Genomic DNA, 22,955 nt, shown 5'->3' with positions numbered 1-22,955 from the left:
TCTGCTCACAGCTGACAGCAGCCTATGCCCCGGGGACCCCTGAGACATTTCATCAGTTCAAGGTCGGAGACTGCAGCTACACTGAGCCCAGACACTCGAGCCTCACTAGAAAGGACCGTACCTGGTGCTACTCACCACCCTGACAGCCATCAAGTCTCAGCCCTCACCAGCAGTGTACTAGCTGTTGGGGCTGAGAGCTGGGACCTAGAGGGACACTCAGATCTTCAAAAAGCTCCCTAGAATTAAGTGACTGGGAGGTTGCTATAATGCTCACTTGAGGAGTGTGCTTTAGAAACAAGAATTGCATGTTTGCCCCGGGTTCCATCGGGATAGGTGAGGAGATAGGCTTGATTTAACATTACATATGTTAGTACTCCTAACATTTCTTGAGACTGTGCCTCAGGAATCACAATCTGTATAAGTTTAAAAGTTCTGAAAGCTAGTCATGACCTTGGTGTATAGGTTTAGATAGTGTCCAGATTAAAATCCTGATGCTAAAAACTTAATAAGACACAAAAGAGAGTTAAAAAATCATTTAAGGCTATCTAGGTGCTACAAGGGCAGCACAAGGACATCTACTGTTGCCCTACAATACAAGGCTTATAGAGAATTCAGAACTGCCATTGTCTCAGATATAAAAAGAGTAAAAAAAGACTTTTTAGCTGACCTCCAAGAATACCTAACCTCCCTCTCAGAGGTAGTCCTTCAAAATAGGAGATTAGACCTGATATTCCTTAAAGAAGGAGAGCTATGTGCTGCTTTGAAAAAAAAAAATGTTTTTACCTCGATCACTCAGGGACCATTAAAGATTCTATGGCTAAACTTAGAGAGAGGCTAGACAAGAGAAGACGAGAAAGAGAAGCCACTGATAGTTGGTTTCAAAGCTGGTTAAACAGGTCCCCATAGCTTACCACCCTGCTGCCGGCCTTAGCTGGTCCCTTGATTATCCTCCTCCTTTTGCTCACTTTTGGGCCCTGCATCATTAATCGCCTTTTTTTTTTTTTTTTTTTTTTTTGGAGCTGGGGACCAAACCCAGGGCCTTGCGCTTCCTAGGTAAGCGCTCTACCACTGAGCTAAATCCCCAGCCCCATTAATCGCCTTTTAACTTTTGTCAGGGAACGGATTAGTGCTGTACATGTCCTCATGTTAAGACAACAGTATCAGGCTGTACGGGGTACAGAGCCTCTAGATACTGATCTCATCATGTAGTTCTAAGATTAGAACTACTCACAAAAAGTAGAGGGGAATGAAGAGTTAAAATAAAAACTTCATAAAAACTGCAAAAGAACAGCAGATAAGGGGACAGGACAGAGCAGGCCTGAGATATGCCCTTCGAAGCCTAAAAACAAGGTCAAGGGATTGTTCCAGGAACTAGCAGCCACCATCTCAGCTGAGTCGGGGCCATCCGGGACGGACAACTCCCTGCTCCACAGATAAAGACGCTCTCCTACATTGGGAACACTCCAGCCCGCACGTACTGCTTACAGATGAGACCTTGTACCCATTTCCCTTGCTGATAACCACGCTGAATCCCCTTGCCTTCCCCCATAAAAAGCCTTAAATTTCGAGTCTTGGGGTCGATTCCTCTGTCTCCTGCGTGACACACATTTCAGCCCGAGATCTCGTTAATAAACGCTACCTCTTGCTGTTACATCAAGGCCGGCTACTCGCGTTTCCTGGGGAACTCCATCCCGCGACTAGACTGAGAGGCTCCCCAAATTTTGGCGCGGCTTTTTCACTAGTACTAAAGGCACACCCAACCACCCTAAACATAATCCCTACCCTTCTAACTCAGCTTGTTTCCAATAGACTCCTGGCATTTACTTTGACCATGTTTTTGAATTGTTAGGTATTTATGCAGATTTCAAGACACAGACTTTACCACAGAGCCCAGGGTTTCAGTGAATGGAAGTATGAATACTTTTGTTATAGTGAGAGTTATACAAATGTGCAAAGGCTTGACCATATTTAGTACATTCACAGTTTTTCTCTAGTGTGGTATATTTTATGCTGTTTGTCTTAATTTGGGTTTTAATGCTGTGGAAAAAATACCATGACCAAGGCAACTCTTAGAAAGGACATTTAATTGGGGGGAGGGTATACAGATTCAGAGGTTCAGTCTATTATCAAGGTGGAAGGAATCTCAGTGTCATGTCAGGGCAGACATGATGCTGGAGAGAGTTCTACATCTTGATCAGAAGGCAGCCAGAAGACTCTTCTGCCCTGGGTAGAGTTTATGCATGGGGTCTCAAAGCCCCCCCCCCCCCCGCCGCCAGTGACATACATCCTCAAAGGCCACATCTACTCCAAAAAGGCCATACCTCCTAACACTGCCACTTGCCATGGGCCAAGTATATTTTAACCACCATGCCTTTGAATATCACAGTAAAGGCTTTACTACATTGGTTACATTCATAGGGTTACTCTTTAGTATGTATGTGTTCTTTTATGTAGTTGGAGTTGGCTTGATTGTGAAAAGGCTTTACCACATTCATTACATTCGTAAGGTTTCTCTCCAGTATGAATTCTTTCATGCCTTTTAAGGTCATTCTGACCGACAAAGGCTTTACCACATTGCTTACATTCATAAGGTTTCACTCCAGTATGTATTGCTTTATGTGTTCGGAGACTAGTTTTACATGCAAAGGCTTTACCACATTCATTACATTTGTAAGCTTTCTCTCCAGTATGTATTACTTTATGTGCTCGGAGATTAAAATTGAATACAAAGGCTTTACCACATTCATTACATTTGTAAGGTTTCTCTCCAGTATGTGTTCTTTTATGTTTTTTAAGATCATTCTGACCTACAAAGGCCTTATCACATTCATTACATTTGTAAGGTTTCTCTCCAGTATGTGTTCTTTTATGTCTCTTAAGCTCACTCGGAACTACAAAGTCTTTACCACATTGACCACACACATAGGGCTTCTCTCCAGTATGTATTCTTTTATGTACTTGGAGATAACTATGATATGCAAAGGCTTTACCACACCAATCACATACATAGGGCTTCTCTCCAGTGTGTATTCTTTTATGTACTTGGAGATAACTATGAGATGTAAAGGCTTTACTACACTGATCACATTCATAGAGATTCTCTCCGGTATGTATTCTTTTATGTACTTGGAGATAACTATGAGATGTAAAGGCTTTACCACATTGATCACATTCATAGAGCTTCTCTCCAGTATGTATTCTTTTATGTACTTGGAGATAACTATGAGATGCAAAGGCTTTACCACATTGATCACATTCACAGAGCTTCTTTCCAGTATGTATTCTTTTATGTACTTGAAGATAACTATGAGATGCAAAGGCTTTACCACATTGATCACATTTGTAAGGTTTCTCTCCAGTATGTATTAATTTATGACTTCCAAGATTACAACGATGTTCAAAGGCTTTACCACATTGATCACACTTGTAAGGTTTCTCTCCAGTATGTGTTATTCCATGCGTTTTGAGATAACTGAGTCGAGCAAAGGCTTTACCACATTGATCACATACATAGGGCTTCTCTCCAGTATGTATTCTTTTATGTACTTGGAGATAACTATGAGATGCAAAGGCTTTACCACATTGATCACATTCATAGAGCTTCTCTCCAGTATGTATTCTTTTATGTACTTGGAGATAACTATGAGATGTAAAGGCTTTGCCACATTGATCACATTCATAGAGATTCTCTCCAGTATGTATTCTTTTATGTACTTGGAGATAACTATGAGATAAAAAGGCTTTACCACATTGATCACATTCACAGAGCTTCTCTCCAGTATGTATTCTTTTATGTACTTGGAGATAACTATGATGTGCAAAGGCTTTGCCACATTGATCACACTTGTAAGGTTTCTCTCCAGTATGTGTTATTCCATGAACTTGGAGATGACTGAGTTGTGCAAAGGCTTTACCACATTGGTCACATACATAGGGCTTCTCTCCAGTATGTATTCTTTTATGTACATGGAGAGAACTATGATATGCAAAGGCTTTACCACATTGATCACATTTGTAAGGTTTCTCTCCAGTATGTGTTATTCCATGCGTTTTGAGATGACTCTGTAGGGCAAAGGCTTTACCACACTGATTGTATTTGTTGGATTTTCTTCCAGTATGTATTAGTTTATGCCTTCCAAGATTACAATGACGTTCAAAGGCTTTACCACATTGACTGCATTTGTAGGGTTTTTCTCCAGTATGAATTCTTTCAAGAGTTTGAAGCTGAGAATCGTATGTAAAGGCTTTATCATGTGGCTTACATTCATAGAGTTTCTCTCCAGTATGTGTGCTTTTATGTCTTTGGAGATGACTATGTTGTGCAAAGGCTTTACCACACTGAGTATTTTCAGAGGGTTTCTCTCCAGTATGACATCTTTCATGCCTGCAAAGATAGATAGTTGGCACATGTGAAGGCTTTACCAAATTCACTAAACTAATTGTCTAATTGTAAAGAAGAATCACATCTTAAGGTTGTATCACTTTGTTTACACTCATGGTTTCCCATTCATTATGGGTTGGTAAAAGTGTTATTACATGGGTCACATTTGTAGCATCCTTTATCTCTATGAGATTCCTCATATATTTGAAGAGAAATGGAAGAGCTCAGAGCTTTACCACATTGAGTACATTCATATGCTTTCCTTTATTGTCAAATACACTACATTTGCATACTACATCAGCCAAGTGAACCAGGACAAATAGAAAGGGATTTCCACAATCCTAGTATTCATAGGGATTTTCTGCTATGTGACTTTATGGATATATTCCCAATGAAGTTGGGAAACCAATTAATTATAAACTTGTATCACATTGAGAAATTCTGCTCAAATGTGGACTGCTACATATATCTTAATTGTTCTGGGGGTGGGGAGACATTGCTTCTTTCAATATCCTTGTGCTCACATGGCTTGTATCCATTGTGACACAGGATATAGCTGTTAAAATAACAAATGAAATATTTCCACATTGCATCATTCATACAGTTTGATTTTTTGTTCATCATAGACATATGGTATAAGAATTAAGTTTTCTCTTCAAAAACATTCTTGACTCTCATAAACTGTCCCTCTCACTTAAACTTAACAATGTTACTATATGAGTAATCAGCTTTACTATGATATATTTGCCTATTAGAAACATAAACTTATCACCTACTCTGTTTCTCTCTCTGTGCGTGTGTGTGTGTGTGTGTGTGTGTGTGTGTGTGTTATCAGACTAAACAGATTGGCAGGTTTACAGAGTAGCTGTAATGTGGCTATGTTTCAAATGGTAATATCTGTTAAGGCATTGTTTTTTTGTCTTCTTTCTTAGAGGAATGCCTTGCAAAAAACAAGTCAGACACCTGACATTGAGGTACATGGATTTGTGAGAATTTAATAATCAATACACTTAAAGAAGTGCTTTTTTTTTTTTTTTTTAAACACTGTTTCTTTTCTTTAAAAGTTCCAGGACATACTAACATTTCTTCAGGGGCATATTCATACCAACTTGCACATGAAAATTACCTTCCATGTCTTCTGAAACTTTGACAATGTTCTTCAATAGTATGGTCTTCCCAATTGTAACCTAAAATATAGTACCAGAAAATGTATATTATTGGAAATTAGGCAACATTTAAGTTACTATCTTCAGTGAACCTGATCTTTTCACCTCATTCTTCTTTATTCTCAATTGACTTTACAGAAAAGAAACAGTAACAAAGGAACATTCGTTTCCTTATTTTAAAAACTGAAAGAAAATTCACTGTCTTACCTATAGCAGTGAGGTTCCTGTAGGTCTCCTGCATCACATCTTTGTAGAGACTCTTCTGTGAAGGATCCAGCAAAGCCCATTCTTCTCGAGTGAAGTTCACATGTACATCATCATAGGTCAATACATCCTGAAATATCCCATACATGAGTACAACAGAAACCATGATACCAATATCACTGTAAATGTATGCTTCTGGTGCTTCCCCCACTTATTTCTTGACCCAGATGTTCTAATGTTAATTACCAAATCATCTTAGAAGAAAAGTGAGTAATAAGGTTTACCTCTGTCATTTCTTTGCTTTTTGAGTAGGATATAGCCTTGCAAGAGAAATGCTAATTAATGGAGAGAGAGAGAGAGAGAGAGAGAGAGGGAGAGGAAGAGAGAGAGAGAGAGAGAGAGAGAGAGAGAGAGAGGCAGGCGTGCAGTACTGAGCATATAGAGAAATTGTATGAACAATTACTAACTGCAAAAAATATCAAGTGAGCATATAGGCTCATGTCTTTAATCCAAGCACTGAGGAGGCAGAGGCAGGTATATCTGAGGTCTATCCAGGACAGCCAGAGGTACATATTAAGACCCTGTCTCCCCTATGAAAAATCAATCAAACAAACAAGAAAGATAGAAAGGACTCAGAGGTTTTTACTAGAGATCCTACAAAGAATTACATTCACTGAAGTTCTGTATTCTTCCAGAATCTTTAGGTGGCCCAGTTTAAACTGTAACAATAATGAGATCTTACTAAAAGGGAATGAATGTTTAAACAGATAAAAATATTGGCAATGTAAATGTTGATCCTAAATAAGCAAACTAGGACAGGAGCTGACTCATCACTGAAGAGTTTTTGCTGGTCTTAAAAATAATTGGCCTCAATTGCCAATAGTTAGAAGTGAGCTTTACAACTACTGATTACTCCAAGTTCAGGAATTCTGAAGCCATTTTCTGACTACTATGGGGATTAGACATACATGATGTGCATATTCATTCATACAGGCAAAATATACATATTCATTGAAATAAATCAACACAAGCGCAACAGGTAGGAAAAATGTCATATATCTGCAATCCAATGACTCAGAAAGCTCAGGCAATATAGCCAGGCAGTATGAATGTCATGAATACATGCCACCTGAGAAACAGAATATGCTCTCTGTCAAATTTCAAAATTCATAACGTGGATAAAGATCAACACAGCAGCATATGCTTGACATGTGCCAAAACCCACTGTCCAAACCATCAGCCAATAATATAAAAACGAACAAACAAACAAACAAAGAAAAAAACAAAGAGAAAGCTGGGCATGTTGGCCCACATTGAATCCTGGCACTCTGGAGCCAGAGGCAGGTGGACCATTTACGTTTGAGGCCGCACGTTCTACATACCTACTTTCAGGACAGCCAGGTCTACATAGAGATACTTTGTCCTCAAAAAACAAAACAAAATTAAAATTATAAAAAAAAAACAGGCTTGCAAAATACCTTAGCACTGAATAGCAATTGCTTCAACTGCATCTTATGTGATTTAGGGTTAGAGTGTATAATGCTGAAGGCAAGACAACATAAGAAGGAACCTGACTAATCAGGTACAACCACTACACAATACACACACACACACACACACACACACACACACACACACACCCCACACAGGAAATGGGTTGAGTCTATAGACACCCAAATGTCATCCCCAATAACTAATCATCTAGAAAGTTTCTTCCTACGAAAGCTTCTATTGAGAGAACTCAGTTGGCCAGAGCAAGGCTGACTCCTCCATGACACGTTGTAAACTGACAGGTTGGGAAACTAGGCCTAAGTTTCTGTTTCCCAAACTGGAAAAGTCCAAACAAGTCAATTATACGAAAACCATCCCTCACAGGCAGCTAATCAGGAGCTTCCCATGACCCTAATAGCCTGCAGCCCATACACTCTTCAAATGCCCCGTATCACTTCTGACACTCCTGATTGCCACATCTTGTAAAATCAGAAAGCAAGTTATATCTTTCCAACATACAAAGGCACAGAATAACCCTTCCCATTCCAGTAGAGAGGAATGAGTACATAGTGAGGGAAGATTGGACCAAAGCAAGAAACCCAGTAGGACAAACACCAAATCCTGCATCTCTGTCTCAGATACAAGGAGCTTCAGTTTCAAAAGGCTTAGATGGCCATATCCCTGCAACTTCTCATACATCTCTCGGCTTTGTTACCTCCACTTGCTCTATGCAGCTCTCCATGACAGGTGTCTCACAACTTAGGTATCTCTAAATCGTGTAGTCTCAAATGCAACTCAGACTTCATCCTCAGATTCATCCCATGCACTCTCACAGTGTCCTCCCTCACTGGGGATCTCACTCTGCCAAACATAGATGGAGGGAACACTGCTGAACTGAAACCAAGGGGGAAGAAGCGATAACCTTATTTTTCCATATTTCTTATTTCCAGAACTTGGGTGCCACGCTTGGACCAGTAGCAGCAGGTTTTATATGAAGTTCCTTCCTGGGTCTAGGAATGACTTTGCCAACTCCCCCTTCCATTAACTGAAGGCTTAGCAGGAGGGACTGTTTCCCTTAATTCACCTTCTTAGGCTTCCAATCCTCAGCAAAGACCTTCTCTTTAATGGTGATAATCTCTTTGAAAATTCATGCCTCTGTCTCAGCATTTGGCTGCCATGTGTAACTTCCCAGGGCTGCTTTTCTCTACAAACCACAGACTTTGAATTTATTTCTGCTCAACTTGTTTTTTTCTTGTAGTCCAAAATGAGTTACTAGTAATAATCATCTAACAGATTCAATATTTCACCTGAGAAATATAGCTAATTGTTTTTTAATTCTGCCATACTCAATTTATCAGGGCAGAATTTATGGGCAGAATAAGAAAGATTTGGGGTCAAAATACCACATAAATGACCTCTAGCTAAATTTTTCATGGAGTCTATTTTCCACTGAAATCCTATGACCTCAACTTCTCACTGCATTATTTGCAAGACTCCAGTCTTCCAGGTGCTACAACAACAGCCGATTAAGCTCTGAATACAGCTTTCTATGCTGTTTGCCATCTCAAGCCCTGATATTTACCACCTTCCTCCAAAGAAGAACATTTCTAGTTTCTCTAGTTTCTGTCCAGCAACAAAATAACTTTTTTTTTTTGTTCTAATTTGCTACTCTCGTACTTTGATTCAATTCTCTAACCAAAAGCATCTCAGCAAATAAACAGGTTCACTTGTTTGGTCCAGTCACATGACAGCCATAAGTTCTGGAGCTTAGCATAGAAACTCAAGCTTCAAGAAAAGGCAAAAACCATGAACAAATCTTAGTTTCCTTCTTGGTCACTGTCTCATACTTAGCCAGCTCCCTTACCCAGCCCAGGCCCACTTGCTCAGGGATCCTGCCACCCTCAGTGTAGAGACTTCCCACATCCATCATCACAACACAATCTCTCACTGATACAGCATCCAGGCATTTTGATGAGGGCGTGCCCTCAAGTGAGAGCCCCTCAGATGATTGTAGGCTCTAAAATGTTCACAACTGAAGCTAACTAGGACAAAAAGGCAATAATATATCAGAAAGTTTAAAAAACCCAAATCAAATGTGTTAACAATATCAATCATTTAAGTAGCAAAAACAAACAAACATAAACCACACACACACACACACACACACATACACACACACACACACACACACACACACACACACACACACACACACACACACAAAACCCCAAAATTGATGATTGCAACAACTGGAAAACACAGATTTGCCAAGAAATGAGGAGAGGCAAGCCTTCAGAAGAGGACACTAAAACTGTTTCCCAAACTATCAAAACCTCAAGAAACTCATGACATAGTAAATTTTCAGAAGAGAAAATTGTAGGTGAAGGTTTTTCATTTTCCAGAGAAACAATATAATTAGATTATAATGAATAGAATCACACAACGTAAATGATATCAAAAATAAAAGGAGATAGAAAGACAGAAGGAAAGTGTTTTAAACGTGAACTACAAGATTGTAATAACAATTTTAAGAAATTACAGGCCAATCGTCATCCTGTGTATTCTGTTTCTCCTCTTTGCCAATAAATAAATAAATAAATAAATAAATAAATAAATAAATAAATAAATAGGATTAGAAGTGGCAAAATCCCAGTCAATTGGACATAGTGGCAGCCTAAGGAATGGGAAAATATTTTTGTAAACAAATCCATATCTTATAGAGGCCTAATATATAAAATACATAAAAACCTCAAGAAATTAGACTTTCTAAAGCAAAAAATTCAATTAAAAAATGGGGTATAGGAGCTGGAGAGATGGCTCAGTGGTTAAGAGCAGTGACTGCTCTTCCAGAGGTCCTGAGTTCAATTCCTAGCAACCACATGTTGGCTCACAACCATCTGTAATGGGATCTGATGCCCTCTTTTGGCATGTCTGAAGACAGCTCCAGTGTACTCGATCACATTAAATAAATAAATCTTCTTAATAAATGGGGGGTATAAATCTATACAGAGAATTCTCAACAAAGGAATCTCAGAAAGCTGAGAAATACTTAAAAAAATCATTATCATCTCAGCCATCAAGGAAATGCAAATGAAAACTACTTTGAGAATCTATCTTGCACATGTAAGAATGCGTAAGATCAATACAAGGGACAAGTCATGCTGGTAAGGATGTGGAGAAGGGGTAACAACTCTCCATGCTGGTAGGGTGCAAACTAATACTGCCACTATGGAAATGAGCATTTCCTCAGAGTCCTGGTGCCTCAGAACCCTGAGAATCCATCTATCTCAAACCACAGCTATAATGCTCTTGGGCATCTATCTAAAAGGTGCTCCACCCTACCACAAGGCCATTTGCTCACCTATGTTCATAGGATATTTATTCACACTTGCCAGAACCTAGAAACACCTGAAAAGTACCTCAACTGAAGAATGGGTTGAAGGACCCTAGTTCTTACTGAAGCCTAAGAGCTGTCAGGAGGCTTGGCCTGGTGGAAAGTAGGTAGGTTATGGGGACCCTAAGGGCTTTTGCCAGCTTTACATCAACTGCCTCCGGTCAAGGCTAGGACAAGTTCCATTCTCCACCCACAGTTCTTGGGAGGAGCAGGGACATTCTTGAAAATCCTGCAAAATGTACCTGTAGTACATTTAGCCTGACCCTCTGGTCCCAGATAAGAGCTCAAAGGCATGCCATATAAGTTTGAACTGTAAACCTGCTAATGTAACCTGTACCTCTGAAAGTATAAAAACTGCTTGTCACAGCCATTGGGGTCACCTTCCAGTCCCTCGCTACGAGGGGCTGATTGAAGGTTGACCCTGACACACCCGAAAATAAACTCTTGCCTTTGCATTAAACTCCATTCTCATGCCTCACTTGGGGGATCTCCTGGTAGTTAAGACTCACTTTGAGCCTTACAGGGTAAACAAAAAAATGTGGTACATTTATAAAATGGAGTATCACTCAGCTGTTTAAAAAGATGACAACATGAATCTACAGGCAAGTAAATGCAACTAAGGAAATCACACCCAGAATGACAAACATGGCATGCATTTACTTACAAGTGGATATTACCTATTAGGTAAATAGTAATCAAACCCAGAGGGTTTAAAGAGGTGGGCTCTAGGGAGGAAGCACAGATCTCTTACTAAAGGGGAAATAGAATAATTTCTGTGAGTAGACCAGAGTATGATGGGAACAGGAGTAGGTAGGATCAGTTGAGGGGAATGCAGGGGAAAGTACAATGCATGTAGAAACAGCTGGAATTAGGGGTTGTTTGGGAGTTAGTATAGAAATCCAGTACAATGACAACTTCCTGGATGACCAGGGTGACCCTAATGAAAACTCCTGGTAATGGAGGATATGGAGTCTGAACTGACCATCCTTTGACACCAGGCAGGGCTTTGATGTTGCTAATAAGTTACATATGGTTGAGCTGTTGGCCAAGGCGGTCCCTTGAGATCCTTCAACAATCCTTGCTGATGCAAGGACAAACTTTGCTCTCAGATAACTGACAGCAGGGACTGATCATTAAGGACAAATTCCACACAGTTCACTGAATGGAGAGGTCAAGCTAGTACAGGCTTGGAGCCTTCACCCCTGTGTTCTAGTCTCTTTGAGGAGAGAAGGTACTCTACAGGCTAAAAAAGAAGAAAGAAAAACCTGGAAACTCCCCCTCTGCCCCCAACACCCACACATACCTACAATTGGTCCTTCCTAAGATGTGCTGGGGTATGATGGTAACAAACGTGTTTGAGTGGCCAACCAATGTTTGGTTTAACTTGAGGCCCTTGACATGAGAGGGAACCCATGACTAACACTGACTGGATTTCTAGGAACCTTACAGAAACTTAAATGGCAAGCAGAGAGACTGCAAGGGTCTATGCCAGGTCCTCTGCAGATATGTTATGGCTGTTAGCTTGGTGTCTTTGAGGGACTCCTAACAGTGGAAGCAGGTGTAACTCTGATACTTTTGCTTGATCTTGAGATTTTTCCTATCATGTTGTCTTGTCCAATATGAAGGCTTTCACCTTTTCTTTTTTTTATCTTGTTTCGTCTGTTAGGTTGAAAGACCACTGGGGTGGGGAAGACCCCCACTCAAATCTCGAGACAATGCAACCCCCAAAGAACTCACGAGAAACCAGTCTTGATGTAATGAACAAGAGGTGTATTTGAGGAACCAGAGCTCTGGGGACGACACGTATCTCACACAGGAGACAGAGGAGTTGACCCAGAGCCCAATTAGGAGAAGGGATTTATAGGGAAAATTACATAGGTAGTTGGCAACAGTCACACAAAGCAATTCCATTGGTTTATAACTTGGGCTCAGTTCAACTCTAGGCCACCCTTCTGGGGCAAGCTGACCCTAATTCTCGTTTTTCTCGGAACTGTTGAGTCAGGCCTTATCGAGGCCAGATGGTTTCTGGTGGCTATAGCCAGACTACATCCCCAAAATATGTTATGTTATTCTTTGCTGTGAGGTGCACTTGTCCTCACAGCAGGGTCAGTGGGTGATAGTTTAGAATCTTTATTCTTTCAAGGTCTGCTCCATTTGAAGAGGAAATGGGGTGTGTATGTGTGGGTGGATCTTGGGGAAAGGATAGAAGTGGGGGGTAGTTGGGAGTGTAGGGTGGGGAAACAGTGGTCAGGATATATTATATGAGAATCTACCCTCATTTAAAAACTTAATTCAATATTGCTTAAATGAAAATGCAAAGAAGGGACGCTATAGCGAACAAAGAAGAGCAAAATCAAGGAAGCTTATAGCTTCTGTACAATCTTATCTAGGTCTAGAATGATGGGGCGTAGGCCTGGGGGATTTAACAAAAGACACAGAGTGGGGTCATTTGTGCAAAGAAAATGCCAAAGCTTTACTGAGGTTCACAGAATATACACCCCAAGTTCACTGGGTGGAGAAATCCAGGAAGCAAAGTGGAAAAATAGGTTATGCCCTCAAGTGAAAAACAGGAACAAAATTCAGGAACTGAATTCAGCCCAGGTGCCAAACTGAAAGATCAAGATGTTCCTTTGTTAGGAACTAAAGCTTCCACATGCATCAGCAAGGCTCAGCAGGGGGCAAAAACTGAGGGGGCTCAGGAGGGTCGGGCACTTGAGTGTTTTGTGCATCTGAGACTTAGCTGTTGAATAAAATCACCCTTTCTTGTTCTTTCTGAACTCTGGCTGGTCTTCTAGCTCAAACTCTTCATGCTAACCACTTCAAATTGTGTCTTTCACTTCTGACTGAATTGCTGTGCTTGGCCTCAAAAGAACTCTAATCAACTGCTCTCTTCTCATTCTCTTGCTCATTTTCTCTTTTTCTGTCTTTAGCCTGCCTGTCTCTGTAAAATTCTCCAGGTAAAACTGCCTCCTCCTCTTACCCTCTGTGCTGCTGAAAGACCCTCAGAGCGGGGAGAGTTTCACTCAAGTTTCGGGATGACTCACCCCCAAGAACTCATGCGAGACCGTCCTTGCTGTAATAAACATGAGGTTTATTGATAGGAACCAGTGCACTGGGCTCTAGACTCATATCCTACACAGGGGCATAGGAGTTCGACCCAGATAGGCTGGGAGAAAGGGAATTTAAAGGGAGAAACCACAGCCCAAGGCAGCAGGGGTGGTGTCACTGGAAAATCACAGGAAGCTTCCTGCCTCTCAAGATTGCTTAACTTTGTGTTCCCTTTAGTTCCTAGGAGAAGTTTCCTGCTTCTCAAGGTTGTTCTCTTAAGATTCTAGTTTAACTTTACAGACAGTTAGCTCCTGGGAGAAGCTTTCTATTATCTTTACTAGTTCAGGAACCACATATCTAAGGGCCTTATCTTTTTTTTCCATTTATTTATTTATTTATTTATTTATTTATTTATTTATTTATTTATTTATTTTGTATATGAGTACACTGTATCTGTCTTCAGACATACCAGAAGAGGGCATCTCGGATCCCATTACAGATGGTTGTGAGCCACCATGTGGTTGCTGGGATTTGAACTCAGGACCTCTGGAAGAGCAGTGCTCTTAACCACTGAGCCATCTCTCCAGCCCTAAGGGCCTTATCTTAAGTCCTTTTATCTAGTTCTTGGGAGAGCAGGCTCAAGAAATGTGACCTTTTTCCTGCTTACAGATAGAATGCAGGGTCTGGAATTTGAGGTATTTAAGGCTTCTTAGGGGTGAGATAGCATTTTTAAACTTCTGACATATTAACTGAATTTTTTATTCTTTCACTGCTTCCTCTTATATTGCCTCTTTTCCCTCTTCTCTTGAGAGTTGGGTATATCCTATTCTGTCAGATCTTTCCCTGATTCATCATTTTTTCAGCCACTCAATTATACATTACTTACGAACATGAGTGCTTCCTTCTAAAACTATGTTTACCTTCATCATTTGAGAGCAATGGTGTGTACTAAGGGCTGAGCCATACCAGTTAGAAACAGCTCCCCACCCCACCTCCCCACCCCCGCCAGTAAATTGGACAGTCTCTGGGTTCATAATTCGATCAAATACTCAGAAACACAGGGATTCATGACAAGCTCACCTTGGGCCCATTCTATATGTGAAATCAGAAGTTTTGTTCTCAGCAATGTGAAATATATATCACGCAGGAAACAAAAGCAGTTACTTTCTTGTGTTAGCTTTCACTAGTTAAGAATGTGGAATTACAATGCTTTTCATTTCATTCCAAAGGAATACTCATAATTGTTTTTAAGAAAAACTAATGTTTGAATAACTATTCAAATAGAAATAAATGAGATGTTGTACAAAATCACTACATTAACTATATTATGCATTAAGCCTAAATAAACCAATGTATAAAAATATTAAATGTTTAAACGCTTTCTCCAAAGCAAAAATGAAAGTATTACCATCTAAGATAAGTTACTGAAGGCACAGAAAACAAAGAGCCAAGTCAGTTATCTAAGACTTTTACATGTTTGTTCAACTGTAATTTATCGTTACTATTAAAACTCAAACAAAACAGTCAATATGTTTTTTTTTTTTCTTTTCATTTTTTCGGAGCTGGGGACTGAACCCAGGGCCTTGCGCTCTACCACTGAGCTAAATCCCCAACCCTGTCAATCTGTTTCTTAACCTCATTTTTACTTCTTCATGCACTATGACTCATTGCAGGAACCTCTCAAGCCATTCACCTAAAGCCACTTTCTGCATTTTTACAGCATACTATAATAACACATTTGCTTCTCATCTACAACAACTCTTGCTACAGAAAGCTTGATATTTCATTTCTCTTCTCCACATAATGTTCTAAATAAACATTAGGAAAAAAAAAACGCTTAGAAGGAGATTGTTTCAGCTAGATTCTCTGCTTTCTGCCCTCTATATAGGAATTTGGGAGGAATTTGACCATGGACTAGGACTCAGGCGGTAGGTTCAGGTAAGAATATTTACATTTGGGCTAGTACCATTCCTTTTCTCTTGTCAAACTAATGAGCCCTTAGAAACAATGATCACAGGTATTTGTGCTTTGTTTGTTTCTTGACCTAGAATTGACCTTATTATTTGCTTGTACTAAAAATGGTAGAAAAGCAGACTGGGAAAAATAAACCCGCTTCAGCCTCAACACTGGCTAGAATCATGCTATATATTGTCTAATTTTCTTTTTCCTTTCAATCCTCACTCCCTCCCTTGAGACCCTGTTGACTGAGTTGACTTGGTCACCCTTCATTTTAGAGCAATGTTGACAACATGGTTCAAGCTCCCATATCCATCTGATGATAAGAGTGCATTAAAGGTTAAAATTATATGGGAGAAAGAAATGGGTTGATAATGCTTAAGCTATAATTACATGCTGTTTTATGACCAATAAAGCACTGACTGTGAGAGTCTTTACAAGTGCATAATCCTTTATCCACTCCTTTAACCCAAGGCACCCTAGGTCGCCTAGAGGCACCTAGCTTGTCCTCAACAAATGAGCATTGATGTTATTTTCATATTTAGGCAAGTATGAATACAACTGCAATGAACATGAGCATTCTGGTACTTTTTAAAACTAATTTCAAGTGCATGGAAACTATACTGAGAAGACTGCTGGGATCCATGGCAATTCTGTCATTTTTATGAGAAGTAAGTGTTGGTATGAGGAATCGGCTTTATGGTTGCAGGTTGTCTCCAAACCCAGCGATAGAAGTGACGTCACCCAGAGGTGAAAAGGGACCTGTGCATCTGTTGTCATTTCCAGTGTCCTCCTAGTCCATCTCCCACCCTCACCTGCAAGAGGTTATGTCCCTACCCAAATAAAAAGCCAACCCCTCCTGACCGTCGCCCCTTCTTTCTCTTTTCCTCCTTTGTCTCCTCCCCTCCTTTGTGCATCCCCCATCCCCAGCACCAATGAAAGTCTCTCACATGGAACTGTACTGGCCAGGTGTGGTCTGTCTGGGCACGAGCCTCGATTCCTATACAACACTCCATAGGATGGGGATTGCTTGGGTGTAGGTATTACGTACACATGTATCAGAATACACATGTTAAACATGCACAATTTTATATCAACTATAGAAACACAGTATTAACTAGTTTTAGTAGGTATCAATGGAAAATCCCAACCTACTGCTATCAGAGTTTACTGCTAAGACACAAGCCTATGTCACATCCAGATTCATTGCCCAGTTCTATACCATGCTTTATTTTCACTCTTTTTGTTTTCTCCATTAAGTCATACTTACAAAGATCTTGTCTACGTGACAATAAGGATGTATTCTGTGTCACTAAAGTCTACACTAAACTCCTGTTTCTATGGCTTTGGACGTTATTTCACATCAGTTTCAGTTTCACACACGTACTATATAGATTGCTAAATGAATTATTACGTAGAATATCTTTTACCAACTTATATAACTGTAAACAACACCATTATAGTGATGTTAAAAAAGGAATGTTGGGTATGTTCAATTTGCAGCAAAAGTTCAAGACAATTTAAAGAAAACGGCTAATAATATATAACAGGACAGCTGATTTCAAAGCTATTTGCCATGTGAAAAAACGTCAGAATCATCAACAGGATTATGAAGAAATAGTACACATTTTGGCACAATGGAGATTCCATCTGTACTTATCAAAGAGCTACAATGATCAAAAGTTTTAGCACATTTGTGAAAAAATGAGATGTAGAGAAAAAAAGGCAAGAACATAAGCCCCAAATTATAGTCAAGTTTTAATCAAAAGACCTAAGGAAACTCAGCCAGGAAAAATGTGAACTTGACCAATATTACCTATGATTGCATGTGTATTCAAATCGAAAAAAAACCACAGACTTCCCAACTCCCACAAGAATAACTCAAACTGACCACTAAACTGCTATATTTCTGACCCACCTGCCACTACTGACCCCACGCTCTAGAGCTCTCTGTGTGAAGGTGGTAAGAAAGGAGGGTTATGGCTCTGCAGCTCCCAATGCCCCCGTGTGATCTCACACAAACCCAGCCCCCCTGAACCCACACACAAACGAAAGTTGAAGAATAACTTAATGTCTGCTTCCACATGATGCCATGTGGATTTTAGTAATGATGTAGAATCTGCCCTACCCACCTACACCCCACCCTGCACACCTGAGAAACCTCTGCATCTCAGAAACTCCTTTTGGACTCTGGAACTGAATTTCCCTGAATCATTCCATTCACTGTGACTGCTGATAGTGGAAAGGTAAAAGGATTTTAACCAAGTATTGCCAAAGGATGATTCTCATAACCTCATCCCTACCAGTTTCTAAACTATTTGTAAAATTTATCACACAAAATAAATTTGCAATACAATCTTCAGAACTTCTAGAAACCGGATTTTCAGTTTTGAAATCTGTCTTCTGCACACCAAGAGCAATGCTTGTGTGCACACTGGGCAGTGATATTATAATCAACACACCTTATAACCAGATGCAGAGCCTCCTCCCCAGGGAACCCACACTCAGAGAGGCTCAGAGGACAAGGCCCTCTGCCCAGGACACCACATGTACCAACAGCACCACAGTCTGGTTCAAAGTCCACATCAGTCCAGTCAGATTGGACTCTGATAGTGAAGGGTTAAAATTTCTAAAAGTTAGTCATGAACAAAGTCCAGACATGCCTGAGAGAATTTGAGATAGGGCTGACTGGCCCGACTATCAACTCCCAAGGACACTGGCCATCTGGAGCCACCCCCTCGCCTTCCTTCACTCCCTGAGGATGGGTCATCCCCCTGCTGCAGTGAGATGAGTTGCCCTGCCCACATTGCTGAGATGCTAGATTACACGTATGCTTTGTTGATGTAACTCCGTGCCAAAAGTAACTGTGCACCCTTTGTATTAGCCAATTATGTGTATTCACACGAAACCCCTGGTTTTCCCTATATAAGCTCCTGCCTAGAGAGGCTCGGGGCTTGACTCAATCTCCTGTGTGAGATACATGTCAGCCCGAGATCTCGTAAATAAAACTGCCTCTTGTTGATTACATCAAGACCGGCTTCTCGTGTTTCCTGGGGGTACCTCAACCCGTGACTGGAGCGAGAGTCTCCCCAAGTCTGGGGGTCTTTCAATAGCTGAGCCAACCTGTTGTTCCTGGTGGCTGCAAAATCTCCCTCACAGCTCTCTGATGAACTACATCAGAGAATATGGAAAGAACCTGCAAGCTACCTCCCACTGGTGCTCCTCCTGATTGCTATGCTCCACAGAGAATGGTAGCAGCCCCTCTATTGGAGGATTAGAGATTGCATGACGCATCACAAGCCTTCCCAGCTCTGCCCTTCCACCCCACCCTAGGGGCACACAGAGCCCTAGTATGGTAAATTTGTATTTTATTAGATCTTCCACTCCACCAGGTGTGGAGAGCTCTTGGTACCATTTCTAGGAAAATGGCAAGTATATTTGCCACTGGGCTAGGACAAGAAAGTATGTTCAAAAAAAAAAAAAAATACAGCTGAGGAATGAGGGAGCCAACTTGCCTGAGACCCCAACATTGAGCTAATTAGGACAGACAAAGGGCATATGAAAGTCAATCTAATGGACAAGCTCAAAAAAATGGAAAAAAAAAAACAGTGTTCTAGGAAAGCTTACAGAAAGGCTGATACAAATCTGGTGGTCAGCTTTGCTTAGAAACCGCCTTGCCAAATGGAGGCTCCTGACCTTTAGGGGGAAGTCAGCTTCCTACAGACCTAGGCCAACATCCCGCAGGTGTGAGCCAACTTCTTCATAGGCTAATACATCTAGGTCTCACAGCCCCCTGAAGATTTCCTCCTCCCCCAGTCTTGCTATAGTATATGACCAGAGCTTGCAAAAATAAAATTGTCCCCTTGATCAGACCCCAGTATTAGCGTCCTTCTTCAAATCTCTTGTCCCCCATTCTCTTCTTGGTAGCCCTTGGACCCTCATTGACTGTCCTGTTGGATGGGACAGAGTAATGTGTTCCTGGTATGTTGGTCATCTTGATAAACCCAATACAGTGACCTTGGGAACTTTGTTTACACATTTTTCTTCCTTGGCTGTCCCATCCTGCAACAGGGTAGTTGGCTCACTCCTGCGGGATGTTGGCCTAGGTCTGTAGGAAGTTGGGCCCTAGGAGAAGGTCACAATCTGTGGGTCTGGAGGGAATTGGCTCTCAGCAAAATGTCACAGCCCTGGGTCTGTAGGAGTCTATAGGAAGCTGGTTCTTTTGCAAAGGTCTGTATGGAGCTAGCTCCCAACAAAAGGTCAGGAGCCTCCACTTGGCAAACCTGTTGGAACACCAGATTTGTGTCAGTGCTCCTGGCAAGCCTTGTTACTGAGCAATGCTAACCCCCAGATTGGTATCCACACTTTAGCTAGAACCTTAGGTTTTTCCACTGAGCTTGTCCTTTAGGTGAGCTTTCCTATGTTCTTTGTCTGTCCTAATTAACTCAATGTTGGGGTCTCAGGCAAGTCGGCTCCCCACACTTGGCTACTTTGTTTGTGCCTTACAACTGACCCTATTCTTTGTATGTACCCAGGCAGTCAAAGTGGGTCAGGGGCTGTAGGCAAATTTATCAGCCTGCTGAGGCATGGAATGATTGGAGGGACTGAAAGTTCTATCAACCTTGGTGGAAGGAACAGGGAGATGCCTCTGGATAAGAACTGATATTCTGTGCATATTTTGGAGAATTGTTTGTGAACTTGTGGCTTTGCTTTCTATGGCACTGTGGGGCATAAAACTTAGGAAAAACAAACTCGAGACAGCTGTATTAACCAGCAGTCCCCCCAAATCTAACTCTTGGCTTTGCATCTTCACTCCCCCCAGCAGAGACTGTTCGACTCAGGCTGCTGGGTCGAGTACAAGGAACTAGATTCAAGGATCTTTTTCTCCTCCATCTTTGTTTGTCTCCTATCTGGTGTTAGGGGGTGAAACGAGGGTGGGGGGAGGGGAGCTGAGGAGGGGGATTAAAAGTGGGGAAAAAGAAACCACAAAGTAGCAAAGACCAGCAGAGATCCAGTTAGCTGGGTCTAAAATGCTAAAAGAGAATCTAGCCTAGGTAGATTTTACATTCTATGTATGCGGTCACCCTTAGGTTTATCTTAGGTTCAGGTTCCAGGTTAAGTTTTGAACAATTCAAATATAAACTGGAGGCTACAAGTCTGGCCACTTAGATAGGACATTTACACAGCAAACATTTCCAGGATGTTTAAGTACACCAGTGCCCTAAAACAGTAGATTAGTGACAGTGTCCTAAGTGGAAGGTCTCAGAGGAAGAAAAACATAGGAAAAGGAGAAGGTAGAAAGTATAAAAGCTGGGGGGTGGGGGGCGAGGGTCTTAAACTAAGTAAGCTTAAGAACAATGTCACCTTGTTTACAGTTTACATGAGGGAAATGGAAAAAAACGGGAGACATCTATGAAGTCAGCAGAAAGGTTAAACTACGAAGTTAGCAGAAACATCATATAATGGGACACACTCAGGAAAAGTCTAATCAAACAGTGCTGCACAAGGAACTCAGTGTATTTCAAAAATATTCCTTACCAAGCCCATGGTGGCCTAGGGACCCATAGCCCATATTGTCCCCACCCCTGCTCATTATCCTCACTCCCCCATATCGAATTTTCTGACCTCTCTGGGACTAGTGAACTCTATCCTTGGGATCAGTGAGCCCACTAGAGAATTGCCCCCAATAAACACTCTCATTTGGCTTGTGTTGAATCCTTCCTGCTGGGCTTAGGTAAACTGCAGCTAGTTTTCACTGGAACCCTGGGAGACACACCTTGTGGAACACTACTCTTAGCTAGCACATCCACTTCAGTGGGAAGATAAGCACACATTCACGCACAGAACTGTTTTAGTAAAGGTTCTCTAGATGAACAGACCTGATGGGATGAATCTCTGCAGATTGAATTTTCACATCGTTAGTCCAACGATGGCTAACATGGCATGTATAGGGGTAGGGAAACCTATACGTGAACATAGCCAGACTCATTCAGTGAAATCCCAGTGCTTCCTTTCTTGAGGGAAATCATTGTTTGGAAATGTCTCCTATCCTCTCCTTGCCTACCACAGGGGGTAAATCTTTCTCATTTCTTCTGTCTTGTCTTACATGATGGCTATTCCTTGTATTCAAACTGACTACATGTGGAATTAACTAAAACTGAAAAAGTTTAGGTACTGTGGGGGGATTTCTCTTAATTATAGCTTTTGAAATGTGAAAACCCTTCTTTAATCTAGATTTTTTGAATTGTTAAGATCCACCTTTACTCTAGGCCACAGCTTTTGGTGGCAGCCTACATATATAAAGAATACTGAAGATGGTAGCTCATTCTCTTTGTCTACTTACCTTACCTCTGGCTAGCAAGTTCTTTCTTGCCTTTTCTCCTTTCTTTCTTTCTTTCTTTCTTTCTATCCTTTTTCTGGCATTAAAAAGCCTACTGCTTTGAAACTCTGGTATATACTGAAGACAGACAGACATCCAGCCACATGGACTGAACCACACTGGATTCTTCAACTTTCCATTGGTAGACAGCCACTGTTAGTGAGACATTCTAATAAATCCGCTTTCAACATACATACAGAGATTCATTCTATCAGTTCTGTTCATTAATAGAATATTTAGTTGTTGTTGTAAAAATATAAAAATAAAAAAGGTATTGGTGTCTCTTACCCTGCTGGGTCCGGCACCTCAGTGCCCCAAGATATCCACTAGATATCTTGGTGGAAACACATACCAGCCGCACGCTTTCCTACACTCAAACCCTCACATAAAAGAAGACACAACACAATAATCTTTGACCCAATTGGTAAGATATAATTGCCCTCTTAAACATACAAAGCCCGGTACCATCCATCCCTTAAGAACATTGATAACAACCTGTAAATACACAGAGCAGAATCTTAACATCACCTGCCATGGCTTTTCTTCCCTCTCGCCTTCTCTCTCCTCCTTTCTCTCCTCCTCTCCTCCTTTTCCTTCAAACTTCTCTCCAGCCCATCCTTCCTTCTCCTCCAATGACAGGCCTCCTTCTACCTGTACCTGCCCCTCACCTGTACTTTACAGATTCAATGGAGAGGTGGTTCTGGTGAAGTCACCTGAGTTCTGAGTCCTTGACTAGGCAGCTGTCCTTGGGGCAGTGGAATTAGCATCAAAATACAGTAACTTCAGGGCAAACCATAACATTTAGTAATATAGCCATGTGTGCATACAAGGTTTTTGTTTTGTTTTTCCACCTTTCCACTGAGGAAGATGTCCCAGCTAACAACTGTGCTCCACAGTGTTTGTCCTCTGTTTCCTGCTTTTCTCCCAGGCTTGTCT

At 41.1% G+C, this 22,955-nt stretch overlaps 1 protein-coding gene across 3 annotated transcripts in view; it reads right to left on the bottom strand.

Annotated features, from left to right (window-relative positions):
* Nucleotides 1-2,067: 2,067 nt before the first annotated feature.
* The window catches only part of LOC103693502 (zinc finger protein 431-like), a 48,321-nt gene continuing 27,433 nt past the window's right edge, over nt 2,068-22,955 (bottom strand). For 2 of the 3 annotated variants that reach the window (XM_039084918.2, XM_039084917.2), the window contains exons 2-4: nt 5,755-5,881; nt 5,508-5,568; nt 2,068-4,384 (exon numbers count right to left, since the gene is read on the bottom strand). In XM_039084918.2, the coding sequence (XP_038940846.1) occupies nt 2,428-4,384; nt 5,508-5,568; nt 5,755-5,881 (2,145 nt within the window). In that variant the 3' untranslated portion in view covers nt 2,068-2,427. Of the gene's footprint in view, nt 4,385-5,350; nt 5,569-5,754; nt 5,882-22,955 lie in introns of those variants that run through there. The other variant, XM_039084923.2, reaches the window with a different exon arrangement.

Source organism: Rattus norvegicus, chromosome 9, assembly GCF_036323735.1.
Source record: "Rattus norvegicus strain BN/NHsdMcwi chromosome 9, GRCr8, whole genome shotgun sequence".
NCBI lineage: Eukaryota > Metazoa > Chordata > Mammalia > Rodentia > Muridae > Rattus > Rattus norvegicus.
This window is presented reverse-complemented; position numbering and strand designations above follow the sequence as displayed.